The sequence below is a fragment of the Fringilla coelebs genome (genome assembly GCF_963513975.1).
Source record: "Fringilla coelebs genome assembly, chromosome: 2".
Lineage (NCBI taxonomy): Eukaryota > Metazoa > Chordata > Aves > Passeriformes > Fringillidae > Fringilla > Fringilla coelebs.
In genome coordinates, this window is record NC_140029.1 from 89264667 (window position 1) to 89281597 (window position 16931).

Sequence of the window (16931 nt, forward strand, 5' to 3'; positions counted from 1 at the left end):
AAACAAAATGCAGAGAAATGAAAATGTGAATTGCCTACTTTAGAGGAGCAACAGCCTAGATGCTGCTAGTGTCTGACCCTTTACTGAATGGCTACTCAGCTGGAAGAACAGAAGGGAAAGCTACAAGGCATACTGAGATATACTCAGAACTAAAGCCACATAAACTCAAGGTAGAAGCTTTTCAGTTTTTTTCCACACAGAAACAAATGCAAAAGACAGTAATGGAATTTTTATGAGAAATACATTTGAAATGTAAAAAAAAAATCTGTTTTTCTCTTCCCCCTCAAACCTCTATAGTGCACTTAAGCAAAGTGCTGTGAAAAGAAATGGGAGCTGAGATGGCTGGATTGTGACCAAACATGTCACAGAATCCTATGCTTAACTCAAACTGGCAATTTCTCTGGCACAGAAGATAAGATCTGTCTGAGGAACCATGCAGAAAGTATCCTTGCAGCTGGCAAAGTGCAGATCCAATGAGGTGTACAGCAAGAATGCTCTTATGCCCTTTTTAGTTACCCTTCTCATTAATCACTTAGAAGTAACATATGAGGTATTGTAAAACAGCAACGTGAGAGAAACATATGGCAGGTTTGCCATCTAGTCTAAACAAAGAAATCAGCAGAAAGTGGAGATGACAGCCTCAGGCAGATAGCATAGAACAAGGTTCATGCTGGGGCTAAGCAGCTAAATCCAGAGAAGATGAACTGAACTGAGGGGTAAGTCTAATCTGGTATGATAACAAAATAGTTCTTTTAGGTGAAACATTCAGCAGCTGGACAGCATCTTTGCAGCAAAATGTGAAATTAAGAAAAAAAGGCATTTTTCCTATGCAGAGGTATGACTTCCAGGACCAGAGACATTTTGTTTTCCCAGGGACTCAAGTCTTAAACATATAAACTGATTTCATTTGACACACTACATTTCAAGAAGAAAGTAGTTTAGAGGCCATTTGGGGAAAGAAAAAAAAAAAAAAAAAACCAAAACCAAAACCCACAACATCAACAATATCAACAACAAAAAACCAAAACAAACAAAAACCACACACAAAACCAGGAGAGAGTACAGGGAAGACTTACAAGGACTGACAAAACCAAAATTTTAAAAACCCCTCAAAAACAATGAACAAAAACCTAAAGCAGTTAAGTAAGTGTGTCTTATGCAAGTCCCAATTAATTCTATGAATGTAGTTCTGCAGACATACATACCAAGTGGTGGGTGGCAATCTATTTGGTAGCAAAAGCAGGTAAACTGGAAAGAAGCAAATTAAATTCAAATAGAACACAGAAAGCAAAAATCAGTGCAATAGCCCTGGCTGTAAAATATGCTATGCCTTGAGCAGGGCAAGAGACACTGCTTAGCTCCTGGAAGAAACAGAATCTGAAAAGCACAAGTATCTTGACAAGGAAATAATACCTTTTACGGCTGGAATTTAAAAGTCTCACATGGCAAACAAACTATGGCACACAAGCTACTGGATCTACCTCATGTCCTGCATCAGAAGCAGATGACACAACAGTGTTGGAAGTGCAGAGATGTTTCCTTCCCTCTGGGTGGACCAATTCCGCAGTCTGCTATGAGGACAGCGGGCTGAGAAGCATTTAAAACTGAAATGTGAACCCAGAGTCGTGCTACCCAATGTCAGTGCCTCTTACAACCAAAGCATCAGACACCTTTCTGTGTCCTAATGGGCTGTTGTGAAATTTCTGTCCAACTCTTGAGTCAGATGTGTCTGCATCTCACCAGTATTGGCACAAAACTTGTATGTATCACCTGGAAAATGCTTACTCAGTAGAACAGGAAATCTCACTCTGTGCTGAATTAGAGGATTGTGTTGATGGGATGCTTTCTATCCTCAAATCTGGCCTAGGATACATGTCCTGGTAGTCACAGACACACATCAGATTTTAGCCCAGTATAGTCAAACATGTGATGTTCTTTCTCAATGAGAAATCAGATACTTCCTACTCTGGGGTGCTTCTCCAAGCCACCATGGATCCTTTTCAATGTGCTCCATCAGGCTATCTCCTTGAAACCCACCCCCCTCTTCCTAGGATCCGCCTTCCTGAGACGCAACTCCCCTGGAACCAGTCCCACAGAAATAAAACACTTCCACCAGCCAGGAGGGCAAGACCACATTCTGTTTAATAACAACTCCATAAAGGACTGTACATGCTATTTTGAGCTACCTCCCCTCCTTTACTGTGGTTGCTGCCACGTACAGGCATGGAGGTGTGTAGTGCCATATAGTTCTCTAAGTCTATATGTAATGTGTGCACATGTATGCAGGTGGTTGCACATGGATGTATTTATATATAGCTTTGTAGAAGAGTTTATCTCATAAGTCACATTATCAAAACATGCGAAGTATATCCAACAAAAATTTTCAGGCAAACGTTTTGGAGCTGGAAGACCAAAGGCAAATCAGACTCATTTTAGTTATTAAGGGCTAGTGTGGGACAATGTAAGGATGAAAGCTTTCAGTAGTGGGTCCCTTACCCTTTTTGTTTTACTTCCATTCAGTACCTTCTCCCCAAACATCAATGCACCGCTGTAAACACTAGCTGAAAAGGATACAGACAATCCCCATGCAGCCTCCCCGCTACAGAAAACACGTACAGGCTTGGGGGAAGCCCTTGAAAACAGCTTTGCAGCAACCTCCATTGTCCCATACCCTTATGCTAAAGGAGTTTCAGATACTGAGAATACAACATTTGAAGACCTAAGCCTTTAGTTCTTTTTACACATGCTTCAGAAATCCATTCCTCATGCCACCCCTGAGACTCCCATCCACCACCCTCACACCTCCCAAATCCTCTGCCTGTACCCACCCACGTCTGAAAAGAGCTGAACAAGAGGAATCCTGTTCCCTGTAAAATTACTTTTGAGTTCCAGTTTTATAGTGTAGGGATTCCCAGCGACCTCCAATCATGCACAGCATCCACAAATCAAAGAAGAAAAATTAAAGCCAAACAAGAATATATACCTGCAAAAGAGCTTTTGGCTTGCTACATTGCTCAAGCATGCAGTATCTGTAAAGAAGGGAAATCCACCTACACTTGCCTCATGGGAACATGGCAGAGCTCTAGAAGAGGGTTCTTAACCTTGTGGCCTCCAATCCAGTCATGACTGGATTTCCATGCCCAATGAAAATGAATCCAGAAGGCCAATGAATCTGGACTACATGCCTTTATCTTATCAGAAGCAAATCTTGATGCACAATCATGTTTCCATAATGGAGAAAAGCCTTTTTAGATGTTTTTGTCTTGCAAGCATGGACATTTGATCCCTTATGGGAAAGCAAAAACAAGACTCGGTTTCAGAGGGCATTTAAAATGTCCCCAGCTGAAGGAGATGAGGAAGATCCTAGCAGGAGCATTCTTTCCACAGAACACTGCAACCCCTCTCTTCCCAGAAGACAGCAGCTACTACACATCAGTGGGTAGGTCCTGCCCATGGCAGAGGGGTTGGATTTGATGATCTTTAAGGTCCCTTCCAACCATTCTGTGATTCTGTGGTATCTGCACTGAAAACATTCTTGAACGAGTCTTTACAGTTTCAGTAAACATGCTCTTTCTCAGAATCACGGCCTGACTAAATTTTTCCTCTTCCAACAATGTGTATCTGCACCGGAAAAATACAGCACGTATTTCTTTTCTTTTGTGCAGACCAACACTGACAGAGAGCTTCTTTTCATTTCCAAGGAAAAAATAACACTTTGGTCTGCCTATGCTGGGGAAAATGTCAGTGCAAGGATGTAAATAGACCCTGATGTTGCAAGCGCAGATCTTCCGTGTCCATTTGTGAACCTGGTAACCCTCCTGCCTTAGCCCAGCCATTCCATGGAGCTGGTTGTGCTGCTCAGGGAGCACAGTGCCCCCAGGCTCCACGACATATTCTGAGACAGAGGCAGACACTGATCTGGCACACAAGTCCAGCTCTTCTGCTTCTGCACAGGTTCACTACTACTCAGCCTGGGAAAAGCCTATGGTACAAAAGAGGCACCTGACATTGACTTTACAGCTTGCAATCGTATTTGAGACTGTGCTTTAATGACTGTAGGCTGTCCTACACGTACATTTAGTTCTAATAGGCACCATTTTACTCACATTTTCCCTGTTTATTTTTCCTTTCCCTGAGCCATGGCATAGAAATCTTTCCCTGTCAGATTGCTACAGGGGAGGAAAATCAAAGATGAAAGTATTATTTATTTACATTTTTCTAGCTGTAAGCTGCTGATAATCTCTGTATTGGAATTATCTTTTTTTTCTTTCCTTTCTTTTCTTTTTTTCTTTTAGAAAAAGTCAAACAACTAGTTTAAAAGATATGCCAGAGTTGTCTGAACAAGGAACGCTGGAAAATCCACCTGGGAGAAATTAGAAGGAAGAGCTTAGACTTTGCCAACGTTGCTCTGCTTTTTGTAGCATTTAGAGGCAGGTTATCTGAGTTTGCTTCTCCTTCTAGGCAATTATCAATACAACAGTTAAGGCAAACTAAGCTGAATTTAGGTATTTTGGCTTTCCAGTGAGATCAGAACTCACACTAACTTCATTTGGGCAAGGAGTAAGTTCTTATTTTGTGTGTTTCTCATAAAATTTCCCTGAAGAACGAAGCACAATGTGAACTGTTTTTTGAAGACAACGAAGAAGAAGCTAGCAGGTACCCAAATTCAGGGAGGTCTCTTTCCTATCACTGTCTTAAAAAATAAAAAAAGTGTGGCTCGGACTAAGGAGTACCATAAGCTGCAACAATCCTGGACTTACAGCTGGTATAGCAATTCTGTACCTCAGTCCACTCTGCTGGGAGCTTGCCATGAAGCTTCTTACCTGCGTTGTGTAAACAAAAGACATCAAGCTTTTCTGGACCTTTTTCCAAGCCTTTCTCTCCATGTCCTTCCCTCTCTGCCACACACAGTGGTGCACAGGCCTGTGCTGTTGCACACACCCTTGCCTCATCACAACACCTCCTACCTCTGTCAAACAGGCATGACACTTTCCTTCTCCAGTTCTCCAGGGCTACACTGAACATCTTTCACTGCTGCTGTACACAGTGCACATCTGGCTCAGCACGCACAGGCTCTGCCTAGGAGGGAAGCACTCTTCTGTATCTCATATTAGACTGGAACTGGCCTGAAAATAGGGATAAATATCCCTTCCAACAGCTATGCTTCACTCTTCAACAAGTCTCCCCTCTTGCAATTACAGGGTAAGACTTGTCAGTATCTTTAGCTGCCAGGGGGAATAATCACTGAGTGCATACACGATTTGTGCATGTTAATTTTATTAATTTCATGCATATATCAAGTTACTCATGTCCTTCTGCCCAGTCTCCAGGGTTTACCTCAAAGGGGCCTGTGGAAGGGAACAGTGAGGGAAACAACAGGCCATAAATAACAAAGACCAAATCGAGGAAGGGCATACTAAAAATTCCAAGGAAAACACTAAAGAAGAAAATGGGGAATAATGTCCTTCCTGGTACCCCAGTGGGTCTTACTCTTTTCAGACAGACATACCACAATCAGCTTAAGCCAATTTAAGTTGCATCTGCAACCAGTCTTCCACATGACCATCTACACATTTCACTAGCCCTCAGTGATGCCTGCCTCACCAAGAGAAGCAATATGAAGAGTTCATCCCACTGAAACCTTTATTTAGGCAGGGGACTGGGTTAGTTTTCAATGGGGCCAGTTCCTGAGCAGCCAAATGAGTGTTAGTGCTGGTGTTTTATAGGCAGTAGAAGTACAGAGCTGGTGGTGGTGGAAGAGAGGAGGCAGGACAGCTCTTTTGAGCAGCTTAGACTCATCATGAAGATGCCATTTCAAAGTGCACTTTCCCAGTTTCTCCAACCTGATATAAAGGACGGCCAGCTGCTGAGAACATCACTCTCTCTGCCCCTGCTCACAGCTCCTCCATCTTCACTTTCATAGCAGGGTAAAAGTCTCTGGCTTGGTGTGGGCCAGATGTGCAGCAGCACCTTCCCAAGGGCTGTGGGAGGTGAGCATGGTCAGAGCAGAGCTCCTCTTCCCTCAAAGCAGCTCACCGCTGGATCAGCTTAGAAGCATGGCTAAACTGTTCTCTGCACCAAGCCATGTCTTGAAAGGTGATGTTACCATTTTTTAAGGGGGAAAGCAAGTGGATGACTTGTCAGCAGCTTTCCAAAAGAAGATGATGATTTAGAGGCACAGAAACTGAAAGAAGCAGATGAACTTCTCTGTCCCAGAGCCTGAGGTAATGGAATTGAAGAGAACCCAGAAGGCTTGTAAAGGAAGCTTCAGATTTATATAAAAGAAAAGCTTATGAAAGAGTATAACTAATCAGGTATGAGCAATCATGGGAGAAGGAACAAGAGAGAATTTTCTTCCAGTAGAAGATTTTAAATGAGGGTCACTTCTGGTTAAGCCTTATTTCATGTTTAGCACAGTAATTTCAACAAGTTCCTACTGAACACAAAGGCTTGGTGGAAAGATGGGAATCTTCTATCTCCACTACTTCAAGAATATCCAAAATTTTCTGTAGTGCAGCTTTGCTTCATAATGGGTTTGTGGCAACAAACAGCAGAGCTCAGTTTCTTAGTAACTGCAGATCAAGGATACTGAGCTCACCTTTCCTTCTTATTTACAGCCTCACAAACACAATTTGGGCTCTGACTGTTTGGCTGGACTCTCTCCAACTCATCCCTCCTCACCAGGATAAAGGGACTGCAGGCCAAATTTCGCTCACAGAGCACCTGTGCCTCCCATATGCTTGAATAGATGTATCTATATAATAACAGCTTTTCTGGGAAACCTACAGGAGGTTCCAGGTCTCTCTCTCTCTGGTATTGGATACACACAGGCAGTAGGCCTGTTATGTAAGAAAAGGCCAGATTACACAAACAATTTTCCACTTTCAAAGAGATTCAAACTGCCTTTCCAGTTCAGCTCAGGCTGCTCACTCGGGTGGCAAGTGTGGACAAGAAGACCTGCTCTCTCTAGTCAGACTCCTAGCAATTAGCTCTTTTAGACTGTGGAGAGGTATGGAAAACAGCCTTTTTCTTTCTTTCAGGAAAAGGCTGCAATTTTATTGTTCACAGAATGTTAAGACATTTATGAAAAAAAAAAAAAAACAACAGAATTTGGTAAGCTGGAAGGTTTTTTACACAGAGTGGTGTTCAAACGAGTCTGCATTCACAGAGAATGAGGCTCTCTACAGGTTTCTAAGACAACAGGTTATGGAACTATACAGCAGGGTATAATTCTTTATCCCAATTCCACAGAGGCTAGAAGAATCTACAGATTTTCTCTTCCTATTGGACTCCACAGAATTTTCTGTATGGGCAATTTTCTTCACACCTTTCCTTATGTAGATAACTCCCTTTCACTGCTTTCCATGGAGATAAGGTATATCTTTTACACATCAATCAGACATCTTAGTAAATGTACCACATGTCCATCTGAAAGAAAAAGAAGCCCTGGACAAGTTGACCCACTTGTCCCAGTCCTGTAAACAACACAAAGGGATCATCAGAAGCTACTCTGAAAGTTACTGTAAACATCCCGATTGGTCCTGGAGAGGCACATGGGAACAAAATGGTTTGGAGAGAGAAACAACAAGCCACCCAAATCTCCCACAAAGGTACACACCCAATCATTTTTGTTTCCCTAAAGACTTTTCAAAAGAGAAATAAAAATAGCTTTAAACTTACTCATTTACTCATCTGCTGAAGTGCTCTTGGCACTTGCCCCATCTCCCTTTTCTGGCTAGTGTGATTTCCCAGGCCCTGCTCCACAGCTGGACCCAAGCCAGTTCAGGACAAGGAGCTACCATTGGCCCTGCAAGAACTATAGATCATTTTTATCAAGCTTTTCTGTCCAGGGGAGGTTAGTACCTGAATGTGTAAACATCTTTGAAGAGATATTGAAAGCTGATCATTCAGGAGAAGAGTGACCTCAGAAAGACGGAAGCGAGATCAAGCAAACACGTAAAAAAAGATGGGTCACAAAAACTTTTCTCTCTTACCTACACCAAATTACCAGTGTAACTTGAACATCCCAGAGGTCTTTCACTTAGAGGTGCAACAGAGAGGGAAGACAGATCTGCTTGAAGCGGACTTGGCTGCAAAGACCTGGGTATTGAAAAAGGAGTCCCTCTTTTTGCAGCTGCCTGTGTCAGTGGGAAAAAGCTGATTTGTGTAAAGTTCTTCCTGAGAGTCCCATTCCTACTTTTCACAATTCCTGGACATAATTTGCTTTGCTTGCCAGGAGCTGTCTAAACTCTGAGACTTGATGATATTCCTTCAGTCACATTTTGTTCGCCTTAGACATTCTTCCCTGAAAATATGCAGGAACTGAACCTGAAGCAGGAAAGAAGCATGTATCACTCTCCTGTCATCCAAAAAACACACCAAGCCTGAAGAGGAGGCAAAGAAGAGACAAACGTATCATGAATTAAACAGAGCAAATATGAGTCAGAGTAAGTGAGAAAGAGTTGCTCCTGGAACAGTATGGCAGTGTCCAGGCAAATTCCTGCTCATAAGATCCAGCATATGATCTACACCCATGCTCTGCTGATGCTTCTCTGCAAGAGGTCTTGCAATTAAAACTCAGCACTTGGGTAATCTCTGCTGGTTCTGTTCAGTCCTCCAGCAAAAATCAATAACCTTATACAATTTTTGCTTTTGCCCCTCTTTACTTTCTGGTGAGAGCTGAAAGTGAAACAATTTCCTTTCAAAACCTCTCCCTCCCAAAAGGAGGTCTGTGAAAAAATGGCGAGGAATTGCAAGAGACCAAATTCCCCCTAATCAGAGAATCATGTTTTTTTTAAACAAAAAATATATACCCCGTACAAATATGGGAAAAGTCCTGAAATCCGCTTTCTCCACACCTAAAAAAGAGATGGGAGGGAAAAACAAACAGACCAAGTACTGAGCATTATTTACACTGCTTGGGGGTAGGAAAACAAAACAAGAAAACATAGGCAGGAAAATGAAAAAGACAAATAGGAGGAGAAAATTTCCTCTCACTCCTTTTCATCCAGCTATATTTGGCACTGCAGGAGTGGCAGAAATGGGAGAGGTGCAGTATTTCTGTTAAGTCATGTCTGGAGTACAGGCCTTTCCCATTACTAACTGCTTCGTTATGAACGCTTATCCAGAATATAAAAAGGCTAAAAAAAAGTGCAAAAACTGAAAACTCTAATGTAAACTAGGTATCTGTCATCTCATAGCTGTACACACTGTTCCTGGACCTGCTGCCTACACTCTGGGTCTTCCCATTCTGCTGGCAAGGAAAAGACAGAAGGACACAGCAGCAGCACCAAGATGGGCATGTCCTCAAGCCCCCTGCAAGAGTCAGCTTTTTATGACTGTCTCCGTAGCTGAAAATGTCCTTTCCACTGGCTTCCAGTGCCCACTGCCAAAAGGACACACCACTCTTGCCAGCTCCTGGGAAGGCAGAAATGTCAAAGAGAGAAACAAACAAATGAAAGAGACCAAAGCATGAATATCTGAGAGCAGGGTTAGATTTGTATCTGCACCCATTTTTCCATGCCACAGCAGAGCCGTGCCCACAGAGCCACTCTGGCAGCACAGCCCCGGCCCCGGGAGCACCGCTCGTACCATCAACCCTACAGCTCTGCATCAAGGTGCTACTGAGGATCTGGTTACACAGCACTTCTGTCATGGCCTGATCCTCCTCATCAGCCACAATCCCAACCCTAGTGCAATCTAGATCTGCAAAGCCACAGCTTCATTTTAAACCAGTTTATATTCATATATTCTACAAAATAGAAGGGGGCCATGTCCACAGAGCAACGTCCATTCTGCCAAGATGAATTCTAGCCACAAAGCTGCTCCCTACACCAAGCCTGTCTCATCAGCCACATCCCCAGTACCAGAAGAGTTTGTATCCACAGCCAAGACTTTGTATTAAAAAGATTTAGAAATTATTTACCAATCCAGATCTCTCCAAGCACATCACATGTTGCCCAGAGCAATGAAAATCCAAAATATGTGTCCATGGGGGAGGGGAAGAAAAAGTTTTTATGTGTCAATCACTTTGAGATTTTCCTCGTTTAAAAAAATAATTAAATGTCAGGAATGGAAGGTGTGTCTGCTTGGAAATATGGGGAGCTGGAGAGAAGAATCCCTGTAATCGCATTCCTTGCCACCCCTCTCTTTGTTCAGCAATGATGAGTACTTCACAGAAAGCATCAGTTGTTTGTTTCTCCCTCTTCCTCATCAAAGGACTGCACCCCAGAGGAGGTGACATCTGAGACTTTGCGGCTCAGTGCAGCATGTTCCATCTCCTCTCGAGGAGACAAAGATTCCAGGTCCCGGCACACTGCATCATCCTCCTCCGGAGAGGGCTTCTTGTTTAGGAGAGGAGCCTTCTCCAGCCTTGGGTTCCCTTCATCCTCAATGTGGTCCTCCATGTACGTGCTGGACTCGGCTCCACCCCCACCCTGAGCAGTCTGCAGGGGCCACACGTGGACCAGCCCCGTGCTCTGGATGAAGTTCTGCTCCTGCCGCTGTTGCTGCAGCTGCTGCTGCTGGAGAAAGCTGCTCTGGAGCAAAATGCTTTCCTGAAGGTTTGTCTGGGACTCATCAAAATTCTGGCCCAGGTAGGAGCCAGTTGCTGGGGAGGCAATGAGGGACTGGTCACTGGCCTCCCAGGCGTCGGAGGATCCTAGGCAGTACATGCCCTGCGAGACGTAGGAGTGAGGCCAGCTGTCATACTGCGTCTGGGCCATGTGCTCTGCAACCAAAGGAGGCAAACAACACACAGTGAGACACTCTCCCTAGGCCAGGCCGGCTCATCCAGGCAGCCCGTGTGCCTGAGCATGGCAATGTACTGCACGGGGTGGGTGAATCCTTTAGAGGGAATGAAGGCAAAGAGAAAACAGTTCCGGGCAGTCGGCAGGTGACCTCGATACCCACAACTGACTGTAAGAGCTGGTAGCTTTCCGCAGCTGTGCTCCAAAAAGGCAAAAGGAACTGGGCTTTGGAAATTCACTGCTAAGATTAGATTCCTTGGAGACAGCTCCACAAACAGGGATGACTCTAGCCGATCTGACTGGGGCTACAGAATAAAACAGGGTAGAGCAAAAGAGAGCAACAAGGGGATGTCTTAAGATTAGCAAGAAGCACTGGAGCTCACCTTGGCTCTCCATCAGCTCCTGATAGTTCTCAGAGTAGTTGCCTGCTGGGTTGTCCTGATTTGAGTTTACACTCACATCCTCACCATCCATGGAGGACCAGGCCATGAGAGTCGCTTCAGAAATAGCAAATTGCTCCATCACCCCTGTGCCAAAGGAGACAGGGAAGGGAAGCAAAGATGCCTTAAAGTCTCCACTTCTCGCCATCATCCTTTACCCCATCTTTTGGCCACACTGTCCCGCTCTGGTCCTACCTCAGCAACACCCATCACCCACAGCTGGCCCTCACCCTCCTCACCTTGCATTCCGCTGGCAATATCCCAACCACCCAAGTCTCCCTCTACCTCAGCCACAGCCCTTCCCGAGCGCTTTGCTCAAGCTTCTGCATTTCGGAATCTCTCAGGGGTTCCTCTCTGGGGGCACCCCAACCAACCCGAGCCAGGTGCCAGGAAGCAGGCAGGGCTACCTGCGAGGAAGCGGGCCTCCTTCTCGCCGTCGCTGAGGTCCGAGTAGGCGTCGGCGTCCTTGCGCGCGCTCTCGTGCGTGCGCTGCTGCTGCTGGCTGTGCGCCTTGCCCCAGCCCTGCCACTCGATCATGTGCGCCACGCGGCCCTGCCCCATGGCCGTCGGCTTCGTCACGTGGTCCTTCATGCTGCGAGATATCCCTAAGGGGCCAGACATTGGGAAACAAGGCAGGGCTATTACACAGCTCCGGCGTTGCCCGACGGGGTTTTTACCTCTCTTACAAGCGGAGCTTCTCCCCTCCTGTCCTGACAGGATGCGTGACTAGGGCTGGGTCTCCCACCTCTCACTGCATCACTCTCCAGGGGAGTTTCTCCATCTTTCCCTGGACAAACTCTCAGAAGGGGGAAAAAGGGGAACCCCAAATAGGAAAGACCATTTCCTTCCTTGCCTAGAATCCATTTAGGATAGAGCTGGGCATGAAGGATGAAGCCTGGAACGAACTAAGAAACAGAAAATGGGGTTAAACCCAAGACTGAGGGGAAGCAACTGAAGATGTCTGAGCAGGGGTGCACAGTGAGAAGCCAGCAGGAGTAAGACAAATCTGTTCTTTAAAAGGGCAACAGCCGTGAGATTTCTATATTTAGAACCACGGTGGTGGAGACTCCTCTAAGGCCATGAAAAGGCGAAAGCCAGAAAGGAGCAGTTGCGAGAGTGACAGAGAGATATGGGAAGAGGCACAAAGGCCTGTGGAGAGAAGCTGCTAAGGATAAAGTCAAATTTTGAGGACCTCACCAGAGAAAGATGATTTAGCCAAAGCCCCAATCCCATAAGCATTGGAGTTGCGTTTCAGCTTGGGAAGGATGGAGGTCGTATCTTCCATGGAGAGCTGAAAAGAGAGAGAATATGAAGAAATGATATACAGGAAGGAAAAAAAGGAAGTGAATTGAAGTGAGAAAACAGTAGGTAGTTGGCAGATGAGGAGCAGAAGCAAGCAGTAAGAACAAAAGAAGGAAAGGAAAATGAGAGGCTATTTAACCAGGACTGGCTATTGCACAGCACTGGGACTGACTGGGGCAAGGCCAGAGGAAGAGGCAGAAAGAGCCTGTGAGAAGCCTCCCGTTGGCAGCTGCCAGCCCTCCACAGACACACTGCACCATTCCCAACTCTTTGTTAGAGATGCAAGACATGGCTGTTGGACAATTCAGGGATGTTGTAGTGGAGAGCCGTCAGTGCAATAGGCAAGCCACAGTAATGTAACATATATGCATCATACTACCAATTTTTTGGTACTTTATAGTGATCATGACTGTATCAGTGATGAGTCCTGTTTCAAGCACCTACATCTGTAAAGAAATTTGGTCTACAGCTCTGCTTAATTTTCTTGACTGTCTTTTCTAATTTTATCCTCAGTCCCTGAATAACAAGGACAGGGCACTATTGGGACAGGCAGCCGTCACAAACATCATCACAAAAATAATCTCTCAAGATGAATTCATCAGGCTTCTTCAGAGATGCCAGGCATTGCATAGGAGGCTTAACTTTCACAAGGGCTAAATAAACATTGCTTCTGCTCTTCATTTCAACCTCTCTGAAAATCAAGGCCAGAATGTTTCAAACACAAGGATACTCAAAAGTAGTGACTATGACACTGGAAATTTTAAATCCTGACAGAAAACAAGCACTTGGACATAGCTGCAGCCCTCACAAAAAGTGAGTGGAGCAGTAACTGGGCAGTGAAATAACTGGAGGCAAAGGAAGGCATTGTAAAGATCTCACAATGTGTATAATTCCAGTCAGTTGCCAAAATATGAGAGGTGAGATTTTCTGGAAACTGAGTGTAAATGCAGCAGCTAAGGCATCCTGTAACTGTGGAGGCAGGAACGTGCCGTGTGTAACGTGAGCTGAAGAAATCAGAAAGCAGAGGAAGAACAGTAAAAAGTGAGAGCACAGCCCTTGTTCCATGAAGCATTTCCTTTGGTGATGAAGCTTGCTGTAGAAAGTCCATCTATGCCCCCACTGGTCATTCCTGCCTGGGTGCTCCTGCTCAGTATCCACCCACTTGTTCCAGGAGAGCCTGGGGGCTGTGCTGTGAGCTGCCTCATGGAACCCATCAAAAAAAAGAAAGTAAATTGCAGAGGGCTCCCACTACTGCAAGGTTGAAGAGCTGTGACATGAAGGCAGGAATGAATGGGAAGGGAAGGGAATTCATGATCCAGCTTAGGTACCAAAGAAGATCTATGGAATTACACTGGCTAAGAGCTGCCTCACAAAAGAGCTCCATGGATTCTGTATGGGCTGGAAAATGGCAAACTGCAAGTAAGGAAACTGTCTTCTGCTTTCTTTAAGGAAACATGACCTTGTGTGCTTGGCTTTCAGCTAGACATAAGTGCAATGAGATAAAAAAAAAGACAAGTCTTCTAGACAGTTGCTGCATGCACCATTATTTTCCAACACAATTTATTTCTGTAACTGATCCTAGACAAAAGATCCCAAGCCATAAGTGCCACAATGAAAGAGGTGAGAATTAGTTTAAAATTATATTCAATGTCCCAAGTGCTCTCAAATCACAGTAAAGAAGAAAGCTACATGCATTTTAAAAGTTTCGAAAGAATCTGGAATTTGAAAACACAGTACTCAAAATGTAGCTGCTAATCCTGGCCTTCCAAGTGTACAAAACTATAAAGTTAACTTATGTTACAATATTTTATGAGTACCCTTTTAAAAAGTCCAGTAGAACAAATACGCATTATTCCTTTCTCAGGATGCTGCTTCTGCATTAGTGAAAAAGAAAAAAAAAAACCTTTTTTTTTTTCATGGCACAGGTATTAAGAGCAAAAGGAACATGTGTAATTAAAGTGTTTGCTTGTTTCTCATCTGCTTTTTAAGTGAAGTTAACTGGTACTCACCATCTACCCCAGGAGACATAAAGAATTCTGTTACTTCTGTGTGCAACTGACAATGAGGGAGACATTTCCCCCAAACTCCTGGAGAAAATCAAATGGTGCTCTAATCAAGGACTACTATTTTTTAAATATGCTGGACAGACACCTTCCTTATGTAGCAGTGCCCAGAAATCTCAAAAACAGAACATATGAAATGGCACACACTTGTCCCCAAAAGGATGAAAGCAATTCAACAGCCACCTACAGATCAAAATACCTGCCAGACAGTGAAAGACTCAGAAGCAAACAAAATCTATCACCATCCTCTGAGTTAGAGACAACTCCCAGAATTTCAGCAGCACTAAGGACTTTCAGCCATGTTCCCATTCTGGCCTCCACTGTATCCAATGTCAGACAAATCCTGGTCCTCCTATGACTAGAAATTTGAGAAGTGACACACTGCATACTCACATTGATGCCATCCCAGGAGAAATCCGTCCGTGTTTGCTAAGAAAGCAAAGAAAGGCACCACGTCAGTGTAACAGACAACTTGCAAGCAGCCAAGCAACTCCAGTAGTTTGCCACAATCAACAGGCACTACTTTATTTGGTGTGGTTCTAAAAACTCTTGTCCTTCAAGATGGTTTCACTCCCTGCTGGTGAATATGGTGCCTGTAAGTGTCACAGTGTTTGAAGGTGAAATAGAGAACGGAATGACAGAGTAGGAAAGAGAAAAGCACCTTTTCACAAGGCTCTCCTCCTAAGTGTGGGTTGCACCACTTTGAGGTTAACACAAGGAGGAGCTACACCACCTTTGTATTTTGAGTGTCCTACGGCAAGCAACTCAATGCTGCTGAAATTATTTTCTCCTGCAGTGTTTTGGTTTGTCCATTCTGACTCACTCGCCCCTTGCGAGCCAGAATAATTTCCCACATCACCAATTCAGAGTGTGTTTCCTTCAGCTGGGAGGACTCATCTCAACTTCCTGGGTTTGGGGATGGAGACGCTCAGGAAAATTTAGATGACTCATGTTACACCTATGGTAGCCATTCATATAAATCAAAATGTTCACTGAGGTGTGGTTTATGCTCGTTGACTTTTAGATCTGCTTTGATTTGACTGAATTCTCCATACAGGATTGGGCCCAACAATTTCCTGCCAGGACTCCATGAAACTCTAAGTGTCTTGAAGGCACTTTCCAAGCCAGCAAGGTACACAAACAAAATAAAAATACTATATATATGTACACCTATTAGCATTTTTCAAGGTTTTGCAAACTGTATGTTATTTATTAAGCTTATTTGTGAACATTATTTGTTATTCTTCAAATATTATGCATTTAAAATAGATTTTATCTCTTAATCATCATTGCATACTCTGAACCTTACAAAGCTGAAAATTCAGGTATCCAAGAATGCAGAAGCTGCATTCAATGAACCAGCTGTATTCAATGAACCAGCCCTTAAAATACTGCATGGCAAATCAATTGTCTGCGAGTTACTAGTGAATGCATCTCTAAAATTCAAAATGCAGACAAATGTGTTTCTTCAAAAGATTTCATGGCTGTGCTGCAGAAGGTGGGACAAACACAGTGCTGGACATTCCAATGTGAATCCCTTATTCAAGGAATGCAGACCTACAGGCTTGTCAGAACTGTCACTGTTTTTCTCATGTTGTGTTCCACTCCCATCATGACTGGTTAAAAAGCACTTTCAGTTGCAAATTCTTACTCACTATGGATCTTGTGAAGGGAGTGACTCAGTTCTGTTCAGAGCAAGCCAAACTGCCCAGGTATGATCCTCAGGAGCTCACTGGCATTCCAGCCCTCCCACAGATGATGCACAACACCCATTTCTGAACTCAGAATTCAAACTTTCTCATCCCCTTGGCTCATCAGCTCTGGGCCAGGCACTCACCTCAGTGGAAGGTCGATGGAAGCTGCTGCCATGCAGTGAACTCGTGCTGTCCATATTGATTTGGTCCACATCTTTCAGTCCCTTCCAGTCTACTGCAATCACCTCGTTTCCTGTGGGAACACATCTGGTCAGGCTTCTGAATGCCACTACAATTTATTCTACCAGTCTTAAGCCAACTCAGCTAAACAAGCAGGAGAATCTTTGAGTTTAGGGCCACAACAAACTTAAATCAGATATTCCATTTGTAATCAGACCACCTGTACCTCATCAACCATTGTATTTCTCACAGCTTTCTCCATAGGAAGACAAGTCACTCGTGTTTTTCTCAAGCGTGATGTATGCTTGGCTAGAGTGCAGATTCATCCAGCCATGATGTGTGACTGGGAAAGAACCAATTCCTTTAATACCCCTTTCAACATGAAACCATCATCCCTGGAAAAGGCATTTCACCATTATGGCTTGAATTGGTTGGACATCAGCTTAGAGCTGCTGGAGCCTTTGCTTTGCCACCCTCAACAAGATAAAAGACCCTTGTAACACC

General features: G+C 44.2%; 1 protein-coding gene across 1 annotated transcript; it reads right to left on the reverse strand.

Annotated features, from left to right (window-relative positions):
- Positions 1–10184: 10184 nt before the first annotated feature.
- FAM131B (family with sequence similarity 131 member B) lies at positions 10185–16495 on the reverse strand (the record flags this gene model as incomplete). The annotated part of the gene is made up of 6 exons (XM_084226498.1): positions 16391–16495; positions 14947–14982; positions 12386–12479; positions 11596–11793; positions 11132–11275; positions 10185–10729 (listed from the first exon to the last, which is right to left on the reverse strand). Exons 1-6 carry the CDS (start codon positions 16442–16444, stop codon positions 10185–10187), a joined length of 1071 nt encoding a protein of 356 aa, XP_084082624.1. The 5' UTR covers positions 16445–16495.
- Between the last annotated feature and the right edge of the window lie 436 nt (positions 16496–16931).